Here is a 23,622-nt window from a genome sequence, read left to right as displayed (position 1 = left end):
AATTTTCCGTTGTGAATACTGGTATACGTACTTATAACCATTCTTCCTTTCATATCTAAAAATTGGTTTGCTCCTGCATATATAAGTTACCCTACGATCGACGTCTACAGCTGAACACATCACATACGTTATCCTATCATCACAATGTACACAATGTAAGCAATGAGACACAAGAAAAAGTACAAAAGGCAAAACGGGCAAACTTTCAATATAAATGCAGTTGAGCACCATTGTCAACTAAGAGATATATACAAATTGCGTATGTTTTTCGAATATTACAACAATGATATCTCCCACCTTGCGCCCCTAAAATCTTTCAATTCCTAAAATTTAAATTCCAAAGGGAGAAAAAATGAATACTGGAAACATTTCATCTTCCTTTTTTTTTTCTTTTTTTTTAACGGAATAGAGAATAAAATAATTTAGGAGCCGCATGCTCTGAAGGCTTTTCCGCAGTTATAGATCCATTTGTGACCTCACCATTGCTTGAAAATTGATTTATCCCATAACCTAAACAGATTTGAGAATGTACTGTCTATTGCATGAGCAAACTTTAATGGTTGCCACAACACTTTACCCAACTTGAGGATTCCACAAGAAAAAGCTTCCTGCATGTCTAAAGATGGACGGGGCTGCAGTCAAGAGCAAAGATATTGTATCAGATATGCATCACCACATTCGAAGTACGAGAAAATTCAAGCACCTAAACAAAACAGAAAGTGAATAATAATCTTCACCTCAATATCTTTTAACCCCCATTATCTTTTATGTCGAACCTGAGGATGTGGGAAGTGGCCTCTTTACAAATGGGTGGTCTAAGAGCTCAGCAGCCGTAGGACGACAATCTGGCTTAGCTTGAAGGCACTTCTGGATAAAATCCCGTGCATCTGTTGAAAGAGAATCAGGAACAGGAGGTGGTTCACCCTTTCCAATTTTAAACAATGCTGCCATCTGCAAAGTTACAAAATTGGAAGATAATTTAACCCCCAAACCAACAGATACACAATGATAAAATAGCATGTAAGCAAGATGGTGTTCCACTGAGGGTTTAGCATCAGCAAAGAGAATGTATTGATAACGACATACAAAAATTGAATTTATATAAAAAGAAAATTGGCCTTGTACTGCATGTGTTGAACAACTAAGAAATTTCTTAAAAGCAACAAGAAGCATATACACAAAAGGAAGAGAGAACCTCATGCTTTACAATCTGCAAACCGCATCATCATCATCATAACACTAGGAGTTGCACTATATATTGCATTGATCTCATTCTACTTCCATCCCACTGCTGATGTGATGATACCCATCAACCATTAGATCAATTCTTGGTTTTTAGAATAACAAATCAAATAGTTGATAGATAATATCACAGCATTACAGTTGGATGGGAATGAGATGAGGATGTAGTATATATAATTTTCCTAATAATAGATATCAAGAAGAAAAGTAATTAATAAGAACATGATACGCACAGGTTCCCAATCCGAGTACGGAATCCGACGTGTTAGCATCTCCAATACAGTGCATCCGAGGCTCCAAATATCAGCTGGACGGCCATACCCTTTGTTCCTGCTATTAACTACCTGTACATGCACAGCTTGATAATCAGAGAAAATGAATAAAATCTAAAGAACGTGACATCATATAATCAATACGCAATCTCCCAAAAAACATACTGAACAATTTTTACAAATCTACAATACATGTATTCTCCCAAAAGAAAGAATTACATGATCTTATTACTATATTAACAATTAGAATCCCAGAAATAGTTTATACTAAATACTTTGTAATCTGGAATGAGTGGCCATATACCTTCTAACCCAATGGACTCAAGAACTCTTCCACTTCCTAGAGCTCACCATGATTTAGCTGACACTAAAGGTTTTGCAGTTCTTTTTAGCAAAATAATTTCCATTTTAAATCCAAAAACGTTCATTATATCCACAACACAAATGGTGCATCACCACCCAAGTTCTCATGTCAGTAGCCAGGCTAAATGCATAAGATCATAATGATTTATATTCTCAAGGAAAAGAATTTGAGACATCCAAAGAAATTTCTCCTACATAAAGGGCCAAAGCCAATGCCTCCTACCAACTGAAATCACCACCAATGCTGTTCCAAACTGAAACGGATCCAGCAATGTACACATCCTAGGGAACGGTAGCCCATGACTTAAGACACCAGTCCATAACAAATATGAGTGATAAAATTATAAATGCATTAACAATGGGGCCGTTTGGATTGAGAAACCATCTCATCTCATCATTATAACTTTCCCAAATTCCCATACAAAATATAATAAACAATTCAACTTTTTCAAATCCCAAAACAATAATAAATTAAAAAATAATATTTTAACAATATTTTATTTAACTTTCAACTTTCATCTAAAACCATCTCATCTCATACCACTATCCAAACAACCCTTAAAAGTTAACCACGCTGGCATGCATTCAAGTCAGTTAATATTATAACATGTTTTCCGGTATTTGAAGCTGCGGATAAATAAATTCATCATCACTGGAACCATATGTTAGCTTATAACCATAACAAAGGATAAAAGAAAACCTCGGGGGCCATCCAGAATGGAGTTCCCTTGCAAGATAAAAGATCATTGAACTTGGCAGCCTGAAAAATGATAAAACTATGAATGTTAGGGGAAAAAAACAGAACCATTTTGGAAGTTATTCACAATGAGGGAAAAATCATGACAGAGAAAGGGAGGAAAAACCTTTGCCAATCCAAAATCTGCAAGCTTCACAGATCCACTAGCATCCACTAATATGTTAGCACATTTGATATCCCTTCAATACAGGAAAGAAAGAGATAAGATTTCAAAGATGAATTTCAAATGGTAGATATGTGCATGTACCAGTACTAACAATTACTTCTAAATTTATCAATCAAGATTTACTTTTTTTTTTTTTTTCCTTCATAAGTAATAAATTTTGTTAAAAAACGCAAAAGGCACAACCTAGGTATTACAGGCAAAGTTTTTAATTTCGTTCCGTTGTGGCCAGAATTTTTCTTGCCAGAACAGTAACTGGCACGGTTTAATGGTGTGTTCCGTTTTGGGTCCAATTCCAGTGTTTCGGCCGGAATATAAATTTTGGTCCGGAATTAATTAATAGGGCAATTTGGTTAATATCTGGAAATAAAAGGGCCAAATTTGTAAGACCGATATCTCTTTTTCTCCTCCCTACAACACGCTGACGTCTCTTTTCATCAGTAGCCCAGCCTTCCAATGGCACTTCCAAGCTTCAAGCTTCGACGACAAGTAGCGTCGTCTTGGTGTTGATTATAGTTTAGACGTACTTTGGTTCAGTGAAGAAAAAGCATTCCATTTTCAATTCCCAATCTCTCTCACTTGCTCCGTTCTTCTCACTTTGCTGTTCCATAAGTTTCACCCCAACCCAGGTAATAGGATTTTTTCTATGAGCAAAAAATAACTTCAACACATTGATAAAGGGAAACAAAAAGTATAAGGTTCAAGGGACCTATCACACATTTACTAAAATTGACTCATATTAACTCAGAAATTTTCTTGGTATTGCTTTATAACCGGCAGTGGGGGGCTGCCCCCGGGGGGGGGGGGGGGGGGGGGGCAGGTTGTGGTAGGGGAAGGAAAAGGCTCAAGCTCAAGATAAGGCTAAAAAAAAGTAGTTTCAATAAACAGGGTTTTCAAATATACTAAATTCAGTACCATTGAGACCAAGTTTGAATAGAGATAGACTAGAGCCAACAGAAGTGTTCATGAAGCCAATCGATCACTCAGTTCAAAGGACTGAAGATGCAAGCACCAGATGCTAAGGGAAAACAAGCTTAAGGTCTAGGTTTAATGTGAGGTATAACTCATGACCTCCATGCCATTCTAGAAACTACTTACTACAGTTCTTTTAGTAATTCCCAACTTTTCTGAGCAACGGAGGAGGGAAAGTATGAAGCATTGACATCATGGATATCAAAGAACAAAGGTAATGGAAGAAAAAACAAGAAACCATCTTCTCAACTAAACATTTAATGCTTTTTTTTATTGGCACCAAGTGTCAAGAATAACGTCCCAACTAATCCTAGGGGTCCACAAGGTCTCTGCATGTAATTTTCCATAAATGCACTAGGGTAATTCAAGGAGAAATTCCCCTAGTCCGATGGCCCCTAGAAATTATTTGCATTGAAGGATTTGAACCTTAGAGTTGAAAGAAGCATTCCACTAAAGACGAACGCTCTTACCACTTGAGCCAATCGCTAAGGGTTAATTTCATTTTTTTTTAATTTCAAATGTTTATTTTTAAACTCTGTAAAAAGAAATTCAAATTTGAGAGTAGGACAACCAAATAATCTGAGGATCACATTAATATCAAATGACATAAGAGGACACTTTTATCACCTGTGAACGACATCTCTGTCATGAAGATACTTCAAACCATGCAGAATCTGTCTTGTATATGGGGAGACTTGGGAATCTCTAAGAGAGTAACTCTCATAGAGCTTTAAAAGGGAACCTTTTACAAGCTCTAAAAAGATATATAGTTTTGATTCGTCCTGCAACCGCCATCAAGCAGAGCATAAGATAGGCTTGATTAATGAGAAAATATATTTAAAAAACAGTTAAAAAAACATATTGGGCACTGTTCAAAGTGATTGGTAATGCAATTTCAAAAGAAAAAGAATCATCATATCAAACACAAGGATATAGTGGCGCTGACTTTTTTTTTTTTTTTATATAGAAAGTGGTGCTGACATGGTAACAACCCCAGAACTAGATGCCAGGCTACAGCTATACGTCTATGAGACACACCATATTGTATGTATACATTTACCACCGTTTGAATTGGTATGTGACTAAAACAGAGATTGTGGAATTGCATAATAATAATAAATTATATATCAGAAAGGAGTAGATATTAAGATTTTGTACTTTGATAGCACACACAGTAGTTCTCTTTCATAAATGTGCGGATAAGAACCAGTGGCCATTGGCATGAGTATCATGCCAAGAAGTGCCACACAAGTCATTGTGAAGAAGTTGCTTACGTATCATGATGTGAATAGGAGCAATTTAAACTTAGAATAATGATGTGAACGTACATAACTACTTCCTGGTATTACAAGTTCAGGACTTAAAAACAACATCAAAATTTTTTTGAAAAGAAGATACCTTAGCTGTGCCATAATATTGAACTATGTTCTCATGTTCGAATTGGCTTAAAAGAGCAATCTCCTGAAAAGGAAGCATAGGTGATGAAATAAGAATCAAGGCAGAAATTTTAAAAAATAAAATAAAAGGAACAAGGTACAAAGCAATACCAAGAAGTAATCAAAACCAAAAAATATTACAGCAGAACAAAATATAAACCAGTCTCACCTGCTCAAGTTGAGAAACGCTTTCATTTCCCTGGCTTCCTTGATCAAGCAGTGAAACTTCCTTCACAGCAAGTAAGATTCCATCTCTGGATTAACAATAATTGATGAAGAAAAAATAACCAATTAGCCAAGAACTTATGCATTTTGCAGAAGTACAAAAATTTTTGGACATAAAAATAATATTGCCAAAGTACGAGGAGCGCAAACAAACACATCATATGGATGGAATAACTGCAGAATGGGAAATAAGAAAGAAAAGGAAAAAAAAAATGGGATCCCTCTTTCAAAATGACCAAACAAGCAGCATTCCAAAGTGTTTGGAAGCCCAAGACAGGGATCTGTGCATACCTCCATGACACATACAAAACATTTTCTATTCTATCATGTTTGCCAACCATAAAAACTACAAGACCTTTATCACAAGACCAGATTAAGTACCTCTTTTCCATCGAACAACTTTAGCAAAAGGCAAATACAGTGTTGCAATGATCTTTAGGCGGAACACCAGTTCCTAACCAAACAGAGCCAGCAATAGGCACAATTGTCCATATAAAGATTAAGTGTTCCCTTAGGTGTTCTTCTTGTATTCTTTATGTGTGCTTGGGCCATGCCAATTGCATTTTCTAATAAATTACTCAAATACTTATTTTAAAAAAAAAAATTAAGAAATCCCATAATAAAACCACTCAAGTACATGGTTCATAATAATATTACACAAAAATCTGTTATTTTCTAACATCTGGGATCTAAAACCCCTTAGTTCCATATCAATTCAGTATCAAAGAATCTGCCCAATTTAAGCATGACATTAGAAATTAAAACAACTGAATATGAAAAGCTATCACTGAAAAAATCAAAGGTAGGAAGTTGCCACCATTGAAAACCTCTCAGAAGAGCCATCAACAAAAGTCATGATTTTTTTTTTTTCTTTTGGAAAAATAACAAAAAGTCATTCTCTCAACATATAGTACCCCTTGAGTATGGGAAAGTGAAATGGGATCCAAATTGTTTGGAAATGAGAAGTTCTTGCCCTTTGTAATGATTCTAAGCGATTCTATTTGTAATATTGGCTTGGGTCCTCCTTAGGTCAATTAACAAATTATATCAGAGCTAAAGTCAACCAGAAGTGTGAAACTTAAGTCATGCCACCTAAGATGAAATGACCTAATGAGGATGTCAAGGATTTAAGGAGGGACTGTAATAACCTGGATTTGAATATAGGAAGGTGGTGAATGGAATCTCACATTGCTTGGGAGGGAGAAGTTCTTTCCCTTTACAATAATTCCAATAAAAAATATTAACTCAAACAATTTCACTACTATTCACAAACCATTTGACTACTATTCACATAATTTTGAAATACTCCTAGTGTTCAAACAAGCCCTAATTGTAACGTTGACTAGTCCTTTCAGAATACAAAAGATATGGTTTGGGCCTTCTTTGAGTCATTATATAACACTACAACTAACATAATAAGAACATTAAGCACATTAGTGAGCATAAATGCAAAAGGGTAACATTTTAGGTTTTAAATAAGATTTGGAGGTGGCATCATTTTTTTTTTTTTTTGGCACCAATGTGTCCAAAACAAAGTCTCAACTAATCCAAGGGGGTGCACAAGACCTCAGCAAAAAGTTTTTTGTAAGTGCGCATAGAGGTGTAATTGGTCCGGTCCGGGAGGGTCATGGACCGAAAATTTCGGTCCACCCTTTTTGCTGGATCGTTAGTTATCAATCCGGTCGGTCCAATCGGTCTGATTCAGTCCGTGAGCTCTTTAATGTGGATTATGTAACTAAATTATTAAAATAATAATTAATTATAATTACATTTATGATGTTAATAGTTACTAACTTAGTACCTTAGTATTCATAATGGCCTATATTAAAATTCTAACATTTTACATATGATTAATGAATATTAAATAATTTCTTTGTCCATAATTTATTCATGCTTACTTGCAACTTAGGTATCTTAAAAAAATTTACCTAATTACTTTAATTAGGTGTAAATAGTAGAGTATGTATATGTATATAATAATATATATTATCATATGATATATTAGTTAATTGATAACATAAATTATTTTACTTTATATGGTCAATGATGATAGATTAGATGAAAATTACATAATTGACTTATACAACTACTATATAAAATAATTATTATATATATTTAAAATATTTATTTGTAAATATTTCAGTCCGATTTGGTCTAGTCCAATCCAAATAAACCACACCCCAGGACCGGACTGAAAACCAAATTTCTCATACACCATGGACCGAGACCAAGCAACATGATTTTTGGTCCAGTCTGGTCTGGTCGATTTTTCTAGTCTAGACCGAAAATCTTTCACCCCTAAGTGCACCTTGGGTGATTCAAGGGAAAATCTCCCAGTCTAATAGGCTCTAAAAATTGTTTGCATCCAATGGCTCGAATCTTAGACTTGGAAGGAGCATACCGTCAAAACCAAAGTTCTTACCACTTGAGCCAATCCCTAGGGGTTAAAATTTTGGGGGTGGCATCATTAAACAAGAAATATACATATGTAAGGTAAGGAAACCTTCAAACTCAATATATCCATCTCTTTTCAAGCCCCTTCCTCTATGGTTGATATGAAATGAAGTGAAACCCAAAAACATATGTCCAACACTTTCTTCTGATGATGTGAAACCTCACAAAGGCAAGAACCTTTGGACTCAACCCTGAAGAGTAAACCTTGGATACACAACCCCACTAGACAGACCATTTATCAAGTACTTCAAAAAAACTCCTAGTGTGGGATCAAACGATTCAAACCTAGGATGTCTAAGTCTGCTGATCCCAAATCCAAACTAGGCTGCACTCTCAAAGGCGTATGTTCTACAGTTTTTGCCTCTAGTTATGGTAAAATACAAATCATTACCACAAGCATTCCTTTTAGACACCAAGATGGCATCAAAGGCTTGCTCTTAGTTCATCAAAATGCTTTAAGATAAGGAAATGACGAGATCAATTCATGTGACATAGTTAAGAGTAGAGAAAACTTGTTAATGTCTGTTTTATGTCGGGGAACCTCTCCAAGGCAGGGCCCTTTGGACCCACCCCTGCAGAATAAACCCCGGTCCCGTGCACCGCACCCTCGGAAGTTTCCCTACACGGAACTGGTTAAATCACTGGCTTTTCACCAGGGGGTGTGGCCCCAAAGGATTGTTTGCACCCATGAGGTGTTGAACCTTGGACCTTGAAGGGAATGATACCCCAAGACCAAGGCCTTCACCACTTGGGCCAACCCTTTGGGGTTAAGGTGGGCTTAGGGTTTCAAAATTAGTTTTTTAAGGACATTAGAATTATGGACAGAAATATTACAATGTTTGTGGCTTGATTTAAGGGGGTAAAAGGGGATGAAACAGAGGATGACAAGTTGCAGCAACTATGAAGTAGAAGCAAAAGTAGATACTGTATGGCTTGTTTTGATGTTTTGAAAGCTATTGAGAAAGGCTTGACTTGAGGTTGTAGCAAAAGAAGAAAATAAAAGTTTAGATCTGTGAACAATATCCATGAACAATACCAGAATGCAAATAAGAAGGGAGAGAGAACAGTTACAGCACATATACCTCCAATAACCAGATAGTCAGCAGTCCATTACCAAAACATCTAGATACTTCATATGCTTAAAGTATATTAATGAAAGTCTTGAACGTGTTCCATTGTCTGCTTGATTAAAGACTACTAATTGACTAGTAAACTAAAGACCAAAAAAATCCAGTAAAATGTAAATTTAGACTCAAGAAAACAAACTAACACACAGGACAAACTCCAATACTCTACAATATTTTCAAAATATCCTCAATTTACAAGACTTTCAAAAGCAACAATTCTCCCCTCGGTACAAAACTAACCATAACCCATAAAAATAAAACCCCATCTCAAGAATTGTTTCAACCTAAAACTCCTAAATGACTTAACCTTCAAAACCATATGATACTTGACCCAGTCTTAGATTGCACATGGGCCACAAAATAAAACTTGGAATCTCTGAAAAAATAAAGTAACAGCATATCGATCTTCCACAGCTGCATTAAAATATCACTGTATATTGAACAGAAGGAAGGAGCCATGTTTTGGTGTTGGGGTGGGGTGGGGACAATCTTATGTCTCCTGTCAAAAACTTTGACCACAATCTTATGAGGATCTAACGAAGCAAGCAGCCAAAAAACACTTTATCAACCACTTTGTTTTTTTTTTTTTTTATAAGTAACAAGAATTTTATTATCACAAATAGGCATAGCCCAAGTATACACGAAGTATACAAAGGAAATACCTACTACAGTCCACACAACAGGAAAACTAAAATAGAAACAGATTCATTACATTCTCATCATTCCTTACAAAGATCTTAGCCCACAAACTCAAAGTATAAAAGAAAAAGTTTCGAAGATCTTCAAAAGAGTGCTCTTTGTCTTCAAAACATCTCCCATTTCTTTCCAGCCATAGACACCATATTAAACACAAAGGAATCATTCTCCACCTGGCAGCAACATCTTTTCTCATCTCACAACCATACCAACATGCAAGAAGCTCCACTACACAACGTAGTGGAGTATTATTGAGAAGTCCATGATTGGAAAAGGTTTTGAGTATAAGATGATTTTAGTAAATGAATATTTATCAACCACTTATTGTCTGTTTATTAACAACACAACGTAGGCAGTGGAACTTTGCAGGTAGTAAGTGTAAAATGTTATGCAGTAGGGCCTTAGATTCAAATCATTTCCCGTTGAGATATAGAAACTTTTTATCAGAAAATTGTGCATGTTAGGAGGTTACTCTTCATTGCAGCACATAATGGATTTGAAGAATAGAAAAGAAAAGAGATGGTGCAAGGAAATCATCAGGGTCACAGTTAGAAGAGGTATGGCTCGTGCAATAAAGATTGCAATTGATTGCTGAATACAACTTGAATATATTTTTTTGATAGGTTGACTTGAATATATTCACATACTGAAATCGTCTTATACTCAAAACCTTTTCCAATCATGGACTTCTCAATAATACTACCACTGCTCTATTAATTGAAGGAATGATGAAAGAGGCAGGTGTTATCAGGAGAACAACTTAGAGAGTAACAAAGGTTAGGAGCTGAAAATGTCTAAAAGGATAAATAAATATAGGCACTTCCCTTACATTTAGGCACTTCCATCGAATTTAGTTTACACAAACTAGTTTATGTTTCAAAATTATAACGAGATGCCTCATCAAATGCTTGAAACTATGAATGGGCCCTAATCATGCGGACGTAACTTCTCAATAGGTCCAAAAATCATATAGGATCAGATCTTAAACTTGATATAGAATTAGAGATACAAATCTAAGTTGGCAAATAGTTGCAAATCCTTAGCTTGATAGAGGATTTTTTTTTTTTTTTTTTCAATACGAGTAAAAAAAACTTCTCTATCTAGGTAAGGATTTGCTAGACCTACTTCTTTGAGTAATCTAGTTTCCTTTATTTTTCTTCCGAGGATGATCCAATTTGAAGCTCTAATGTGGATCTCTAGCTGTTAGGGGCTAGTACATGAAAATATCTAGGGAAAAGCTCTTAAATAGGTTCTCGGATAATAGCCTTACCCTTTAAGGAGGAGAAGAATACTAATACATTTTTTATTGCTAAGTTACACACACCAAGTTCAATCGTCATTCCTTCAAACTTAAAAGGAAAACCTCTTAATTGTTAGCTTAAGAGGAAGATATCTGCTTATAAAAACAAAAACAAAAACAAAAAGAGGAAGATATCTAAAGAAAACTCCAGATAAAAGAATCGCACACTTAACATTGTCTTACGCTAGAAAGCTGATTTAGGAAGTGCTTATATAGTTCGAGCAAATAAAAACTTACTCAGAGATTCCTTCATACACTGATCCGAACGACCCGCGTCCCAGAAGCACACCCTTCTCCCAAGACGTGATAGTAGGCCTAACTCTCCCGTTAGGAGAAATATTCGACATACGCTCCGTGGTACTGCTAGACGAATCGTCACAATTCGACGTGGTAAACGAACACGACTCCGAGAGCCGAGCTACCTCCTCCTCCACCTCTCCCTTTTCCCTTTCCAGCACAACTCCTTGCTCTACAACTCCTTGCTCTTCTTCTTTTTCTTCTTCATCTTTACCCTCCTCTACTTCTTCATCGGAAGAAGAGCTAGAACTACCACGGAAAGTTTCCCAACCGCCTCTCTCGGCCTCCGGCGCAAAGTCCTTCAAAAGGTCCCAAGTAGACAGCACCTGATCGATTTCCGGAAGCCTCATCGCGGGTGGCGGCTTGAGCACCGGCGGCGGCCGAATTCCTTTAATGCCATTTCCTCCACCACCACTGGCACAATTACCACTTACACAACAACCACTCGACTCGGCGGGATCAGCCCGATTCAACTCTGCCATATCCCCAATATTAGCACCAACTGTATCTCTCACACGCAAGTCACCTGCAGCTACAATTTCCTCCGTATTTTTCACTTCCTCTCTTTTCGCACTATCCAACTCAAGCGGTCTCCACCTAGGTAGAACATCCGAAGACGATCGGAACTTCAGCGCCTCCCACTCCTCCGCGGGTATGGCAAAGTCTTCAGGCCCGGATAACCCCAATCTCCTGCATATCAAATCGAGTTCGCCGTCGATTCCCACTCTGAAGCTCGTACGGTTCGATAAATCGAGGGATCGAGTGTGGAGAGAAGAAGACGACGTAGAGTCGTCGAGGGAGGACGACAAGGAGCCTGCGTCGTACTCTATGTGCTTCACCGCATTACGACGCTCGAGCCTCGGTTTCCTCGGATTCTTCCTCCGATCCATGGTTCCAGATCCCTTCCTTTGACTGAAAAATCTAGGTAGGTGATGCATAGAGAGTTAAACCCATGAAGATACACCGCCAGGGTTTTTGTTCACAAGAAGAACAGCGAAAAGTGCGAGAAGGTCCCTCTTCAAAAATTCTCTCTCCCCGATGAAAACAAACAGGAGAGTAATAATTGTAAACAACTTCAGTAACTTTGCTAAGAAATTTTGGATAGAATAAAGCTTGGTTTTGAGCTGTAGGAGGGAAAAAAACAGAAAAGCTGAAGGAGCTGACCACAGGCGAGAGAGGTGAAATGGTTGGAGAGAGAGAGAGAGAGACTGGTAAACGCCGTCGAAAGAGAGTGGGAAAACGCGGTGTCTCGTGGACCAGAGTTGAACGACTCAGATCAGTGATTTTGGAATTGGACGGTTATATTTTGTTCATCGTCGTTATAACTTATTTTCTTTGGGGTTCTCGGCCGTAGAGGATCCAACCCCAAAAATAAAAGATTCTATCATATGAATAAAGTTTGCACCCCACGCCCACGTAACTGTGAGGCAGCCCTCGTGACTTTATCGACATTTTTGTTTCGACCTTCCTTAAACATAAGCCCACGTATACATCCCTTTTTTTTTCATATTTTTAAATTTTTAAATTTTGTTAGACTAGTTAAATTCTTCTATTTATTATTTATATACTAAATATTTAATAAAAAAATTTTAAAAATTTTCTTTTATTTTTACATTTTGAATTGTGAATAATTTAAATTTTAGATATTGACGTATATATTAATTAGCCTTTGATTTTGATTGACTTTTCGTTTCCGTTTGATTTATTGACTTTTCGTTGATAGCTTTTATTTTTAATGCAATCAATGTATTTTTTTTTTTAATCCAATACCGATCAGTTTTTGCTTCCTAGATATTTCTAACAAAAATACTAAATTTTTCGTAAAGAAATTGAAGAGAATAACAACCTTGAAATATCCAACATCGGCTGGCTAGACCCAACAACCCGATATTACCGGATAAAAGCTTTTTCAAAGGGCGCAGACTCAGGGGGATGGTGGATTGCAAGGGATTTAGTTCTCTAGACCGATTCTATTCTTTCACTTCTTAAAATGATAATATGTCACAAGATTATTGGAGGGTGTAAATCCCCTCTTCACATTTCATCTTGTTTGAAGTTATTCTTGACCAAAAATTGGTAAGTAACTCCAGGGCTTGAGAGAGAGAGATGGAAAAAAAGGGTAGAATGAGGGATTTAGTTATTGAAAAAACCTTGAGGCCGATCGGGTTTGAGTTTTGTTTTCACACCTGCAAGTGAAAAATAAACATTTATGTAACTTATAAAGATTACAATAAGCACACATCCCAATAATCCACTCTCTCTTTTCCAACTTTCATCTTCTATCTTTCCTCTTCTCCCCTGTAACCCTTCTTCTCCCCCAGTATTCATGATAGGTGCTTGCATTGTTCTTTGGCTTCAGGGAGAATTTGTCACATGAGCTAGGATCTTTGATCTCTGATAAACAACTAATGATGGAATCGTGTTCACCTTCAACTAGAAGTAATTTGTTGTTGACCATATCAATATTGATGGCAATAGTTTGGTTTTCCTTCCAGTCTTCACCTGTGTTTTGAGAAGCTATTATATATTGTTATACTTTAATGGAACAGCATTCCAAAATAGTTTATGTGAGTTCAAAAAATTTCATTGCAGGTAGTCGTTTGTCCTTAAGAAAATTACTCACTTGGTCTGGATAACCTTGAAATATTCCAGTCGATTGGTCATGATGGGCTCGAAGTCCCCGTGGGTATGGGGCCTTTGAAGAAGTCCATGGTGCGGCTTCAAATTCCCTTTTCTTTTCTTTATGGCCTATAATTTGATCATCCAGTGGCTTAAGACCAAAATCAGAAGAGACCATGCTGTTACTTACTGTTGATTCCACAAATTCATCATCAAATGGTCTTCTACTTTTATCTGGTGTTTCTCCATTTGCAAAATTGACCCTTAAAATCGCCGAGGTCTTCATCTTCTCTACCTAAACTACAAACTCCATTTGTTCTACCTTTTGGTTATTCAGCATTGGAATTTGCGAGCAAGTCCCTTCCTGCTTTTTGTTTGACATGAGAGAGAATTATGTTACTCGCATTACCAACTTTAGGATCTCCATTATGGAGCATTTTGCTTGACTGAATTCTTTTCTTCATTTTTCCATAACGTTTGCCTATATAAAGTTGATTCTCCCATTTCATGCCCTTCTGGGTCTTTCAATGAAGGAGCTGCATTATGGTTACGGCCATGAAGGGAGCAATAAGTATATCGTTTTCTTTTTTGGGGCACAATGGCAAGATCAGCAAGGACGTTCGTCGATTGGACCTCTGGGGAGCAAGGACGATCATTGACTGAAACTTCAGGGAGCATAGCGTTCGTCGATTCAAATTTTGGGGAGCAGAGACGTTCATCAATTGGAACTCAAAGGTGCAAGGACCTTTTTATATATATATATAGAGCAGCAATGCTACATACAGTCACTTTTGCGTATTTTCTGCGCACTCCATTGATATGATTGGCTGGATTAATTTTTTTTTAATATCCAACCAATCATATCACTGGAGTGCACAAAAGAGTGCACAAAAATGACTGCACATAGAATTTTTGATATATATATATATATTTTTCTTTTTTTTTTTTGTTGTTGGTCGAGTTAGTGTAGATGGGAGAGTGAGAAGGAGAGAAAGAAAGAGAGGTTGATTCAATGCAAATGGGTGCAACTTGAAATTTGTTAGGATGCCTACGTGGCTCTTCATGATTAGCGGGTGTAAAAACAAAATTGACACCCAATTGGCAGGGAGCACCTCTCTTGGTTATGTCACAAGTAGGGGTATAAAAAAAAAATTGGTAAACTGGACCGGACCAAATCGAACTAGTGGGTTTGGTCCAGTACCTAGTTTAGTTCGGTTTGATACAAGTTTTATTTTTCTTAAAATCAGTCCGATTCCAATTTTTCTTTTTCTAAAATCGGACTGGACCGATTCATATATATATTTTTTAATTTTTTATATTATATGTCATTTTTATATATAATATATAATATACTATATAATATATTATATAGTATATTATATTATATAATATTATAGTGTTAATATATTGTAGTATATTATAATATATAATATAGTGATATAGTATATTATATTATATAATATAGTATATAGTATATTAAAATTAGAAAATCTAACCAAACCGGAAAAACTGGAAGAACTGATTTAGAGGGATAACTAGTGCAGAATCGGTTCTTAAAAATACAAAACTGGTTCATACCAATTTGATTCTAAATTTTATTCAAAACGGAACCAAACCAAACCCGTTACACCTCCAGTCACAAGGCCATTGAACTAGTGGAGGATGTAAATCTCATAATCACATTGGGTCTCGCTCTAGCCTCTCTCTAACATGTTAATTCAGTTAACATTTCATGTGTTAACTATATACATTAAACATTTATAAAAAAACAAAAAAAAAACTTAAAAAGATGAAAAAATAATTTTAAATTCAAATATTAAAACATTAAACAACAATAAAAAGCTTATAAATAGAAAATAAAACTTCAAACAAAATATATCTAAATATTAATTTCTAGAAACCAATAAACTGCCTTCGGATAGTCTTTTCTCAACCGTTTTCTCTGAAAGAAACTGAGGAGAAGTTTGTTGAATTTGTTTATGCTTCAGCTGAAGAAGGAGGGTGAAGTATCTGCTCTCTACGATGGGCAGAGGTGGAGTCATGGAAGAGATAGAAGAGATATGGGATCGATTAAAGCATAGTGAAGAAGAAAATAAACCGATCAAAGTCAATTGTCGCCAACTGGAGACGATTAAGAAAAGAGGAGAAATGAGTATAGTGAGGAAAATTTATTTTGAGCGGAAGATTGGGAGGAAAATAGTAAGAACGACAATAGAGAAGATATGGAAGGTGGGTAAGTCGATGGAGTTTCAGGAGATTGGTATAAATTATTTTGCCATCACACTACAAGAAGACATTTGTGTCGCTTTTAAAGTGGTCGCTAATTTTTCACATAATTGGTGCCAATTAGTTATTCGAATAATTATTATAGCTTTTGCTACACAATTATAAGTTTTTGCATCTAAATTCGAGCGACGTAAAAAAGAAAACTTAGTGTGGCATAATTTGAATTTTTTGCTTCTAAATTCAAGTGATGCAAAAAGAAGACATTTGCATCATTTTTAAAGTGGTCGCTAATTTTTGACACAACTAGTATCAAATAGTTATTATAGTTTTTGCAGCACAATTATAAGTTTTTGTGTCTAAATTAGAATGACGCAAAAAAGAAAATTTATTATATTGGAATTTGAATTTTTTGCGCCTAAATTAGAGCGACATAAAAAGAAGACATTTTCGTCATTTTTAAAGTGGTTGCTAATTTTGGACACAACTGAAACAAAGTGTTTTCCATTTCCCCTTCTTTCATTTGAATTCCTTACCCAGCCCCTAGTCTTCTCTCTCACTAGCTCCTCTCTCTCTCTCCCCTTCCCTTGCGTAGATCGACCACCCCCCAATAGTTCCCTCACTCTCTCTGCTCCTTACATTATCTCTCTCTCTCTCTCTCTCTCTCTCTCTCTCTCTCTCTCTCTCTCAAACTGCCTTATGCTTCCCAGCTCCAACCAATCTCATCACTCATAACCTTTTAAGCACCTCAAACCTTGAGGAATGGAGAGCCAAAATTTCTTTCCTCTCCTATTTTTCTGAAGAAAGGCAAAGATGCCAAGACTCTCATAAGGAGGAGCTGCTTGAAGTCATTGTGCATCTGGATCGGGAGCAAATGCCACTTTCGAAGACCAGCAAACAGTTGATAAGGTTTGACTTAATTAATTTTCTACACTTACCTTTGGTTTGATCTCTGGGTTCTAGATGGCTGTAGGTTGCCACAAATTTAATGTATGACTTGAATAGTAAGATTTGTTGTTGAATATTTGTTCGAATTCTACTTCTAGTAAGGGCTATCTACTAAATTCTTGAGTTAAGGAATATAATTTGGTGAATAATTATTTATTTGTTAATTGATTTTCCACTTTTACTCCTTCTCGAGTTTATGAACTCTAAGAATTGATTAATAGCTTTCCATGTTTTTGTTTGTTTGTCATTGCTCTTTATGCCTGCAAAAATTTCAAAAAGGCAAACAAGGTAATTTTTTTTTTATGTGGGGAAAATATATAATTTGCTTGGTTCTTTGTTGGCGCAGCCCAGAAATAATGGCATTAGATTATACCATATGTTCTTTGCTCTGCAAGGCAGCACATTGAAAAGCCGCTCTTCTAATGTACATTCGCAATAGTGTGCAATAAAGATAGAGTAATGGAAGGTTGCCCATGGCTTTTAGATAATTATCTGTTTATGCTGAAGGATTATAATGGTGAAACTCAACCACATTTGTTGGACTTTGATCACAACAGTCTCTGGATTTAGATGCTCAACCTCCCATTAAGTTACATGAATCAAGAGATGAGAGAGTAGATTGGAGATTGCATAGGGAAGGTGATGGGGGTAGATATACAGGAAGATGGGTTGGCGTGAGATCGATGTATGAGGCTGAAGATAGAATGTGATTTGAAGAAACCAATTGCTAGGGTGGAAAACTATTAATGTGGAAGGGAGGCGGATGTGGTACCATTTCAGTATGAAAAAATACCTAAACTATGCTTTTGGTGTGGTAGGATCATTCACGGCAAGGAAGGATGTAGGGGTGGGGAGGTTGAGAAAACTCAAGTCAATGGTGGGGATCTTCAGTATGGCTCATAGTTGAGAGCTATGCCGATGAATCTGAGATGGATTGAGAAAAATGAGGATAAAAAAAGAATATAAGTGACTCTGGAAAACAAATTTCCAAGATTCACACTCTTGAACGAAGGAAAGGGATGAATCACCTTGTAGAGAAAAGGAGATTAGGTCAGCAAGGAAGGAGGTGACAAAGGTGAGGAGTATGGAGGTGGAGAGGGAAGTATTGGTGGCAAATGTAACATAAGGAATTGGATTTCTATGCGAATCCATGGAAGTGGACATGGTTCAACATACTCCCAGCCCAAGCATTAGAAGTAGAGCCCAGCAGATACCAATAGAGGTAGTATACATGCATGTACAAAGTCCAACCCAAAAATGTGCAAGTTTAGGAACGACAATGAAAGCAAACTCAAACAACCAGGGAAGTTATTAGGGAAGAAATAAGAGTAGCTGGAAGAGAAGAGCACGAGGAAAGCCTGAGATAGGTAAGCTGACTACCTTTAATCTATTGCATAAACGTGAATTTGATAGTATAAAGGGGGAGAATATGCTAGAATTTATAGAGAAAAAAATTAGATTTGAGAATGGGAAGGTCTTCGGAGAGAAAAGACCCAGGGCATAGGAGGAAATTATTTTTAGAATTATTAAGAAGTTTAACGCCTAAAGACCATGAAGCATGGTGTGTGGTAGGGGACTTTAATGAGATTTTGTTCCAAAATGAGAAGATTGGGAGTAGACAAAGGGCTAAAACCCAATTGAGTCAATTTCAAGATGCGTTAAAGGAGAATAGATTGTTTGACCTTGGCTGTTGTTGTGATTTCTTCACATGGAGCAATAAACATTCTGACCATTCTTCTACAAAAGAAAGGTTAGACAGATGTGTGGCCAATAATATGCGGAGAGAAATGTTCATGAAAGTAAGGGTGGAGGGCTTTCAGCGAGATGCTCAAATCACACACCTATTTTGTTATCAATGGATGAGACTAGTAGGTAGAGAAAAAGGCAATATCTTTTTATATTTGAAGCAAGCTGGGTTAGAGAAAAAGAATGTGAACAAATAATAACGCAAGAATGGGCAAAAGGAAATTTAATATATGATGCTGAGGTTCAATCTTGATTGAAATCCTATAGCGGAACTAATGAGTGCACGAAAATGTACTCTAAATACCCTATTATTGGATTAAAATGCTAAAATGTGAATAGAAATAATAAAAATTAATATGTATTCTTGAATTGAGTTTCTATTTACTTTGTGAAACTCTTAAACAGATTTTTATGTTTAATTTCAGAGTTTATAAAAGAGAAAGTCAAAACCTAGTCAAATTTAAATGAGAACTTTTATGGGGTTTGAGAGCAATTTAGATCAAGAAAAAAAATCATAAAAAAAACTGCAAGAAGTCCAAATCTGAAATTTACCAAGAGACAACTTAGACATACTTTATTATTTTAATCATAACTTTCTACTCACATGTTAAATTGATTCAATTCTTAATTCTTTTTAAAGTTATCTTAAAGAGTTATAAATTTGTCTCTAATAAGTATTTTCAAATTCAAATTCCTGAAGAGTGTACGTGGCTGCCAAGATTAGTCCTAAAATTTAGGCAATTTTTTTAAGCAGGAATTTTGAAGATATTAAGGTTTCTTTCTTATCCTATATAAGCATATCATTAGCACGAAATATGGAATGAGGAGAGACACAAGAGGAAAATTTGAAAAGATGATAAAATTACTTCCATGGCCGCTGTTTGCTTTATTTTTCTATGGAGATTTTTGTTGTCTATTATATTTATAGGTAACTAAATTCTCAAGTAGGGTTAGGGATAAACTTGCACATTAAATGGTATTTTTAATTTATATATTTGATTTTTAATTACTAAAACTCTTTTGTTTTATCATTCTCAATTCATTGTTTATGTTTTATTTTTTCGAATAATCATATAATTTATTCTGTTTATGGATTCAGTCATGTTTTTTCTATTGAATTGATTGATTTTTTTATTATATCTGGATCAATTATTTATCTATATTGATTTAGTTCTTTGTTGTAATATCACTACCTGAATATATTGTCGTCGTTGGATTTTCTCAATAGGGATAATAATTTACGTATTTTAAAAGTGGTGAATGGTTTTTCAAAGGGTTACATTTGGTTTAATTTTGGTTTATAAATATATACCTTCCGATTGTGAATTTCAGGAATTGAGTTTCCAATTAATTCATTCAATGAATTAAGAAGAATTAAAATACTAGATTTGTGCAAGGGATTCACAATGCTCTATTGTTCGTCAATTTGATTATTTCTTCCGTTAGTAATTTTGCCTCACTTTAATTTGTATTTAAAATTAATTTTTGTTCTCCATTAATCATTTAATATTTTTCTTTGGTTTCTTTGTTTCTTCTGCTATTATTTTAATTTGTCTCTCTATGGAATCGACACCCCAAAGTTGTGCTACAACTACCACGTTATTTTTTTAGCGTAATCAAATTTTGGCTCCATTACTAAGGAGAAGGTAGAAAAATTGCTAGATAATTTTTCTTTTCAACAGTTTATAAATGCGGTAACTCTTTTCCCTCTTTTAGCTTACTTATAGACCTGTGTCAGAGTCAGAATCTAATTTTTCTAATCATTTGTTTGATAATCCATCTAGTCCCGTAAAAATGAGTGCACACGAAGATCAACCTAGGACTCTACATGAGTACCTTCACTCTACTGGCATAGTAACACCATCATGCATTATATTTCCACCAAATATTCCTCCAATGGATTTCAAACCAAGTATAATATAACTTCTCCCTGCTTTTTATGATTTAGAGAGTGAATATCCATATGTACATATTATGGAGTTTGAAGAGGTTGTTATTACATTTCATGGTCAACCTAACACTGTAGATGTTGTTCGACTTAAGTTCTTTCCTTTCTCACTAAAGGATAAGGAGAAGAGTTGGATGTATTCATTGAGACCACAGTCCCAAATTTTTTTCTAATGCTTTGAAAAGATAAATCTCAACTTTTACACAAAAGGATAGTGAGACTCTATATCAAACATGAGAATATTTTAAAGAGTTACTTAACTTGTGTCTCCATCATGGTTATGAAAGCTGGCGTCTAGTTAGCTATTTTTATGAATGTCTCACTCTTAGAGAGCGTTATTTGTTGAAATGATATGTAATAGTGAGTTTTTACAAAAGGGTCTGGATGAGGCAATAGAGTACTTGAATGAACTTGTAGAAAAAGCTCACAGTTGGACAGAACCAAATGCTTTTGACACTACCAATCGGACACACACCAATCAAACTCATTCTAGTGGAGGCATCTATCATCTCAAAGAAGAAGATAACTTAAAGGCAAGGATGGAAGGAGAGAGTTAGAGGCATTAAAGATGAAGGAAACTATGGCAGCTCATATTATTCCTCAAGTTGATGCTTCTAAACTTTGTTTTATTTGTCAGGGAGTAGATCATCTTGCACAAGATTGCCTAACATTTGCTGAAATGAAAGTAGTGTATGAAGAACGTTGCAATTCTCTTGGCATGTATTAAAAACCATTTTCACCCTACTCAGATACATACAATTCTGGTTGGAGAAATTACCTAAACTTTAGCTGAAATTCTGAAAACCAATCGCCTGCACAACCCCCTAGATCATATCATGCACCATATCATGCATCTTTTTCGTTTAGGAACTCCTAAGAAGATACTTTACATGATTTTGTTGAGACACAGAGTAAAACTAATCAAAAGTTTGAATCTTTGATTTCATAGGTTGTTGAAGAAAACAAGGATATAAAGAATCCTGTATCCAAGATGATGAGCTACTTGAATGTGAATGAGCGTGGCAAGTTCTCATCTCAAGGTCAATCTACACCCCAATGTCAACATATGGCACAAGAAAATTTGAAAGATGTCAATGTCATTATGTCACTGTTGCCCAGATGACTAACACATGAGGGAGGGTGAATTGAGTTGTATTTAAAAAAATAACAATTATAAATCAAATATACAATATAAAATATAAACAAAATATGAAACAATAATAAATATAAAGAGTAAGGGTAAGAGAAAAGCAAACTCAGTATGTTAATGAGATTCGATCCTACTGCTATGTGACGCCCCCAAATTCCGTTTGGGATCGGACGGACATTTGAAACGTCGAGACATGCAATACAAGATTACCTGCCCCCGTTCATGACATATAAGATACAATGTTCCTAACATGCATATAACATTATGTAATATTCGCAGCGGATAATTTTTTTCTCCTGTGTCTAGTTGATCAGCTCCTGATTCTCCTTCAGGTCCTGTAACAAGATCTACTATTCGGGGGAATGGTAGTTGGGACTACCAAAGTGAGATTTGATTACAAATCTTAGTAAGTTAACAAAAAACTTCCACACAAGCTAATGATGCATGGATGACAGTAAAAGTATAAATGCATAATCAAATTCATAAGTAATTAAAACATAACTTGGCGTACAACATAGCATAATTGACATAACTTAAATTGAAACATGAACTGAACTTGACTTGACATGAACTTGATCTGAAACTTGACTTATCATGAACTTGTTCTGAAACTTGACTTAACATAAAAAATACATACTCCACAGCTGTTGTGGCCCCATGTATTTTACGTGTAAATACATACTCTACAGTTGTTGTGACCCCATGTATTCTACACAAACTTGACTTAACATGAAAAATACATACTCCACAGTTGTTGTGGTCCCATGTATTCTACGTGTAAATACATACTCCACAGTTATTGTGGCCCCATGTATTCTACACATCACAATGCAGTTAAATACATGCTTCACAATTGTTGTGACCCCATATATTCTACGTGTAAATACATACTCCACAGTTGTTGTGGCCCTATGTATTCTACACATCACAATGCAGTTAAATACATACTCCACAGTTGTTGTGGCTCAATGTATTCTACGTGTAAATACATACTCCACAGTTGTTGTGGCCCCATGTATTCTACACAAACTTGACTTAACATGAAAAATACATACTCCACAGTTGTTGTGATCTCATGTATTCTACACGTCACAATTGTTGTGTCTCACGTAGTGTATGCGTCACAATTGCTGTGACCCCATACTTCGTGTGCCACAGATGTTGTGGACTCCACAAAACTGAATGTACTCAAGATGAAACGTGACTGGAATACGAAAGGACTGAAGCCCTGACGTAACATAACGTGACTTGAACATAACTTGAAATACATGACCAACTTGAGATAGAAACATTTCGTAACATGGCATAACATATAATAGACAACATATTTAACATGACATACTTGCAACAATGAATATTACATGACTTGACATACATGTAATATATGACATGACATATATGATAACACACATACATACACTGTAGTTCCTTTACTTAGCACACATACACATTAGACTGTTAGTAAGTTAAAAGCTAACTTACCTCGATCTCTACGTTTCTTATAAAACCTTAAGCGCGATCATGAGGAACTGTAATTAGTGATTCTAAAAGTTAGCACTAAATCACTAATAAATTGAAATATGAAAAATACTAACTTAAAAAGTAAAATTTTCATTTTACTCTCTACATGTAGGAAAATGACCGTTTTACCTATAACTTAAGGATTTTGCATACTAACTCCAAA

General features: G+C 35.6%; 1 protein-coding gene and 1 non-coding gene across 2 annotated transcripts; both read right to left on the bottom strand.

Annotated features, from left to right (window-relative positions):
- Window positions 1-180: 180 nt before the first annotated feature.
- Window positions 181-12,548, bottom strand: LOC122313468 (mitogen-activated protein kinase kinase kinase 1). The gene is made up of 9 exons (XM_043128514.1): window positions 11,245-12,548; window positions 5,375-5,459; window positions 5,168-5,230; window positions 4,397-4,551; window positions 2,741-2,813; window positions 2,578-2,637; window positions 1,476-1,586; window positions 738-951; window positions 181-632 (listed from the first exon to the last, which is right to left on the bottom strand). The coding sequence occupies exons 1-8, from the start codon at window positions 12,240-12,242 to the stop codon at window positions 766-768; spliced, it is 1,731 nt and encodes a 576-aa protein (XP_042984448.1). The 5' UTR covers window positions 12,243-12,548; the 3' UTR covers window positions 181-632; window positions 738-765.
- An 8,412-nt stretch (window positions 12,549-20,960) lies between these two features.
- On the bottom strand, window positions 20,961-21,068 carry LOC122314548. Its single transcript, XR_006243769.1, has one exon. It is a non-coding gene; the product is annotated as a small nucleolar RNA R71 (small nucleolar RNA).
- Between the last annotated feature and the right edge of the window lie 2,554 nt (window positions 21,069-23,622).

The sequence above is a fragment of the Carya illinoinensis genome, chromosome 6, assembly GCF_018687715.1.
Source record: "Carya illinoinensis cultivar Pawnee chromosome 6, C.illinoinensisPawnee_v1, whole genome shotgun sequence".
In the NCBI taxonomy this organism is placed as follows: Eukaryota; Viridiplantae; Streptophyta; class Magnoliopsida; order Fagales; family Juglandaceae; genus Carya; species Carya illinoinensis.
The sequence above is the reverse complement of the archived record's forward strand: the minus strand, read 5'-3'. Positions and strand labels throughout refer to the sequence as shown.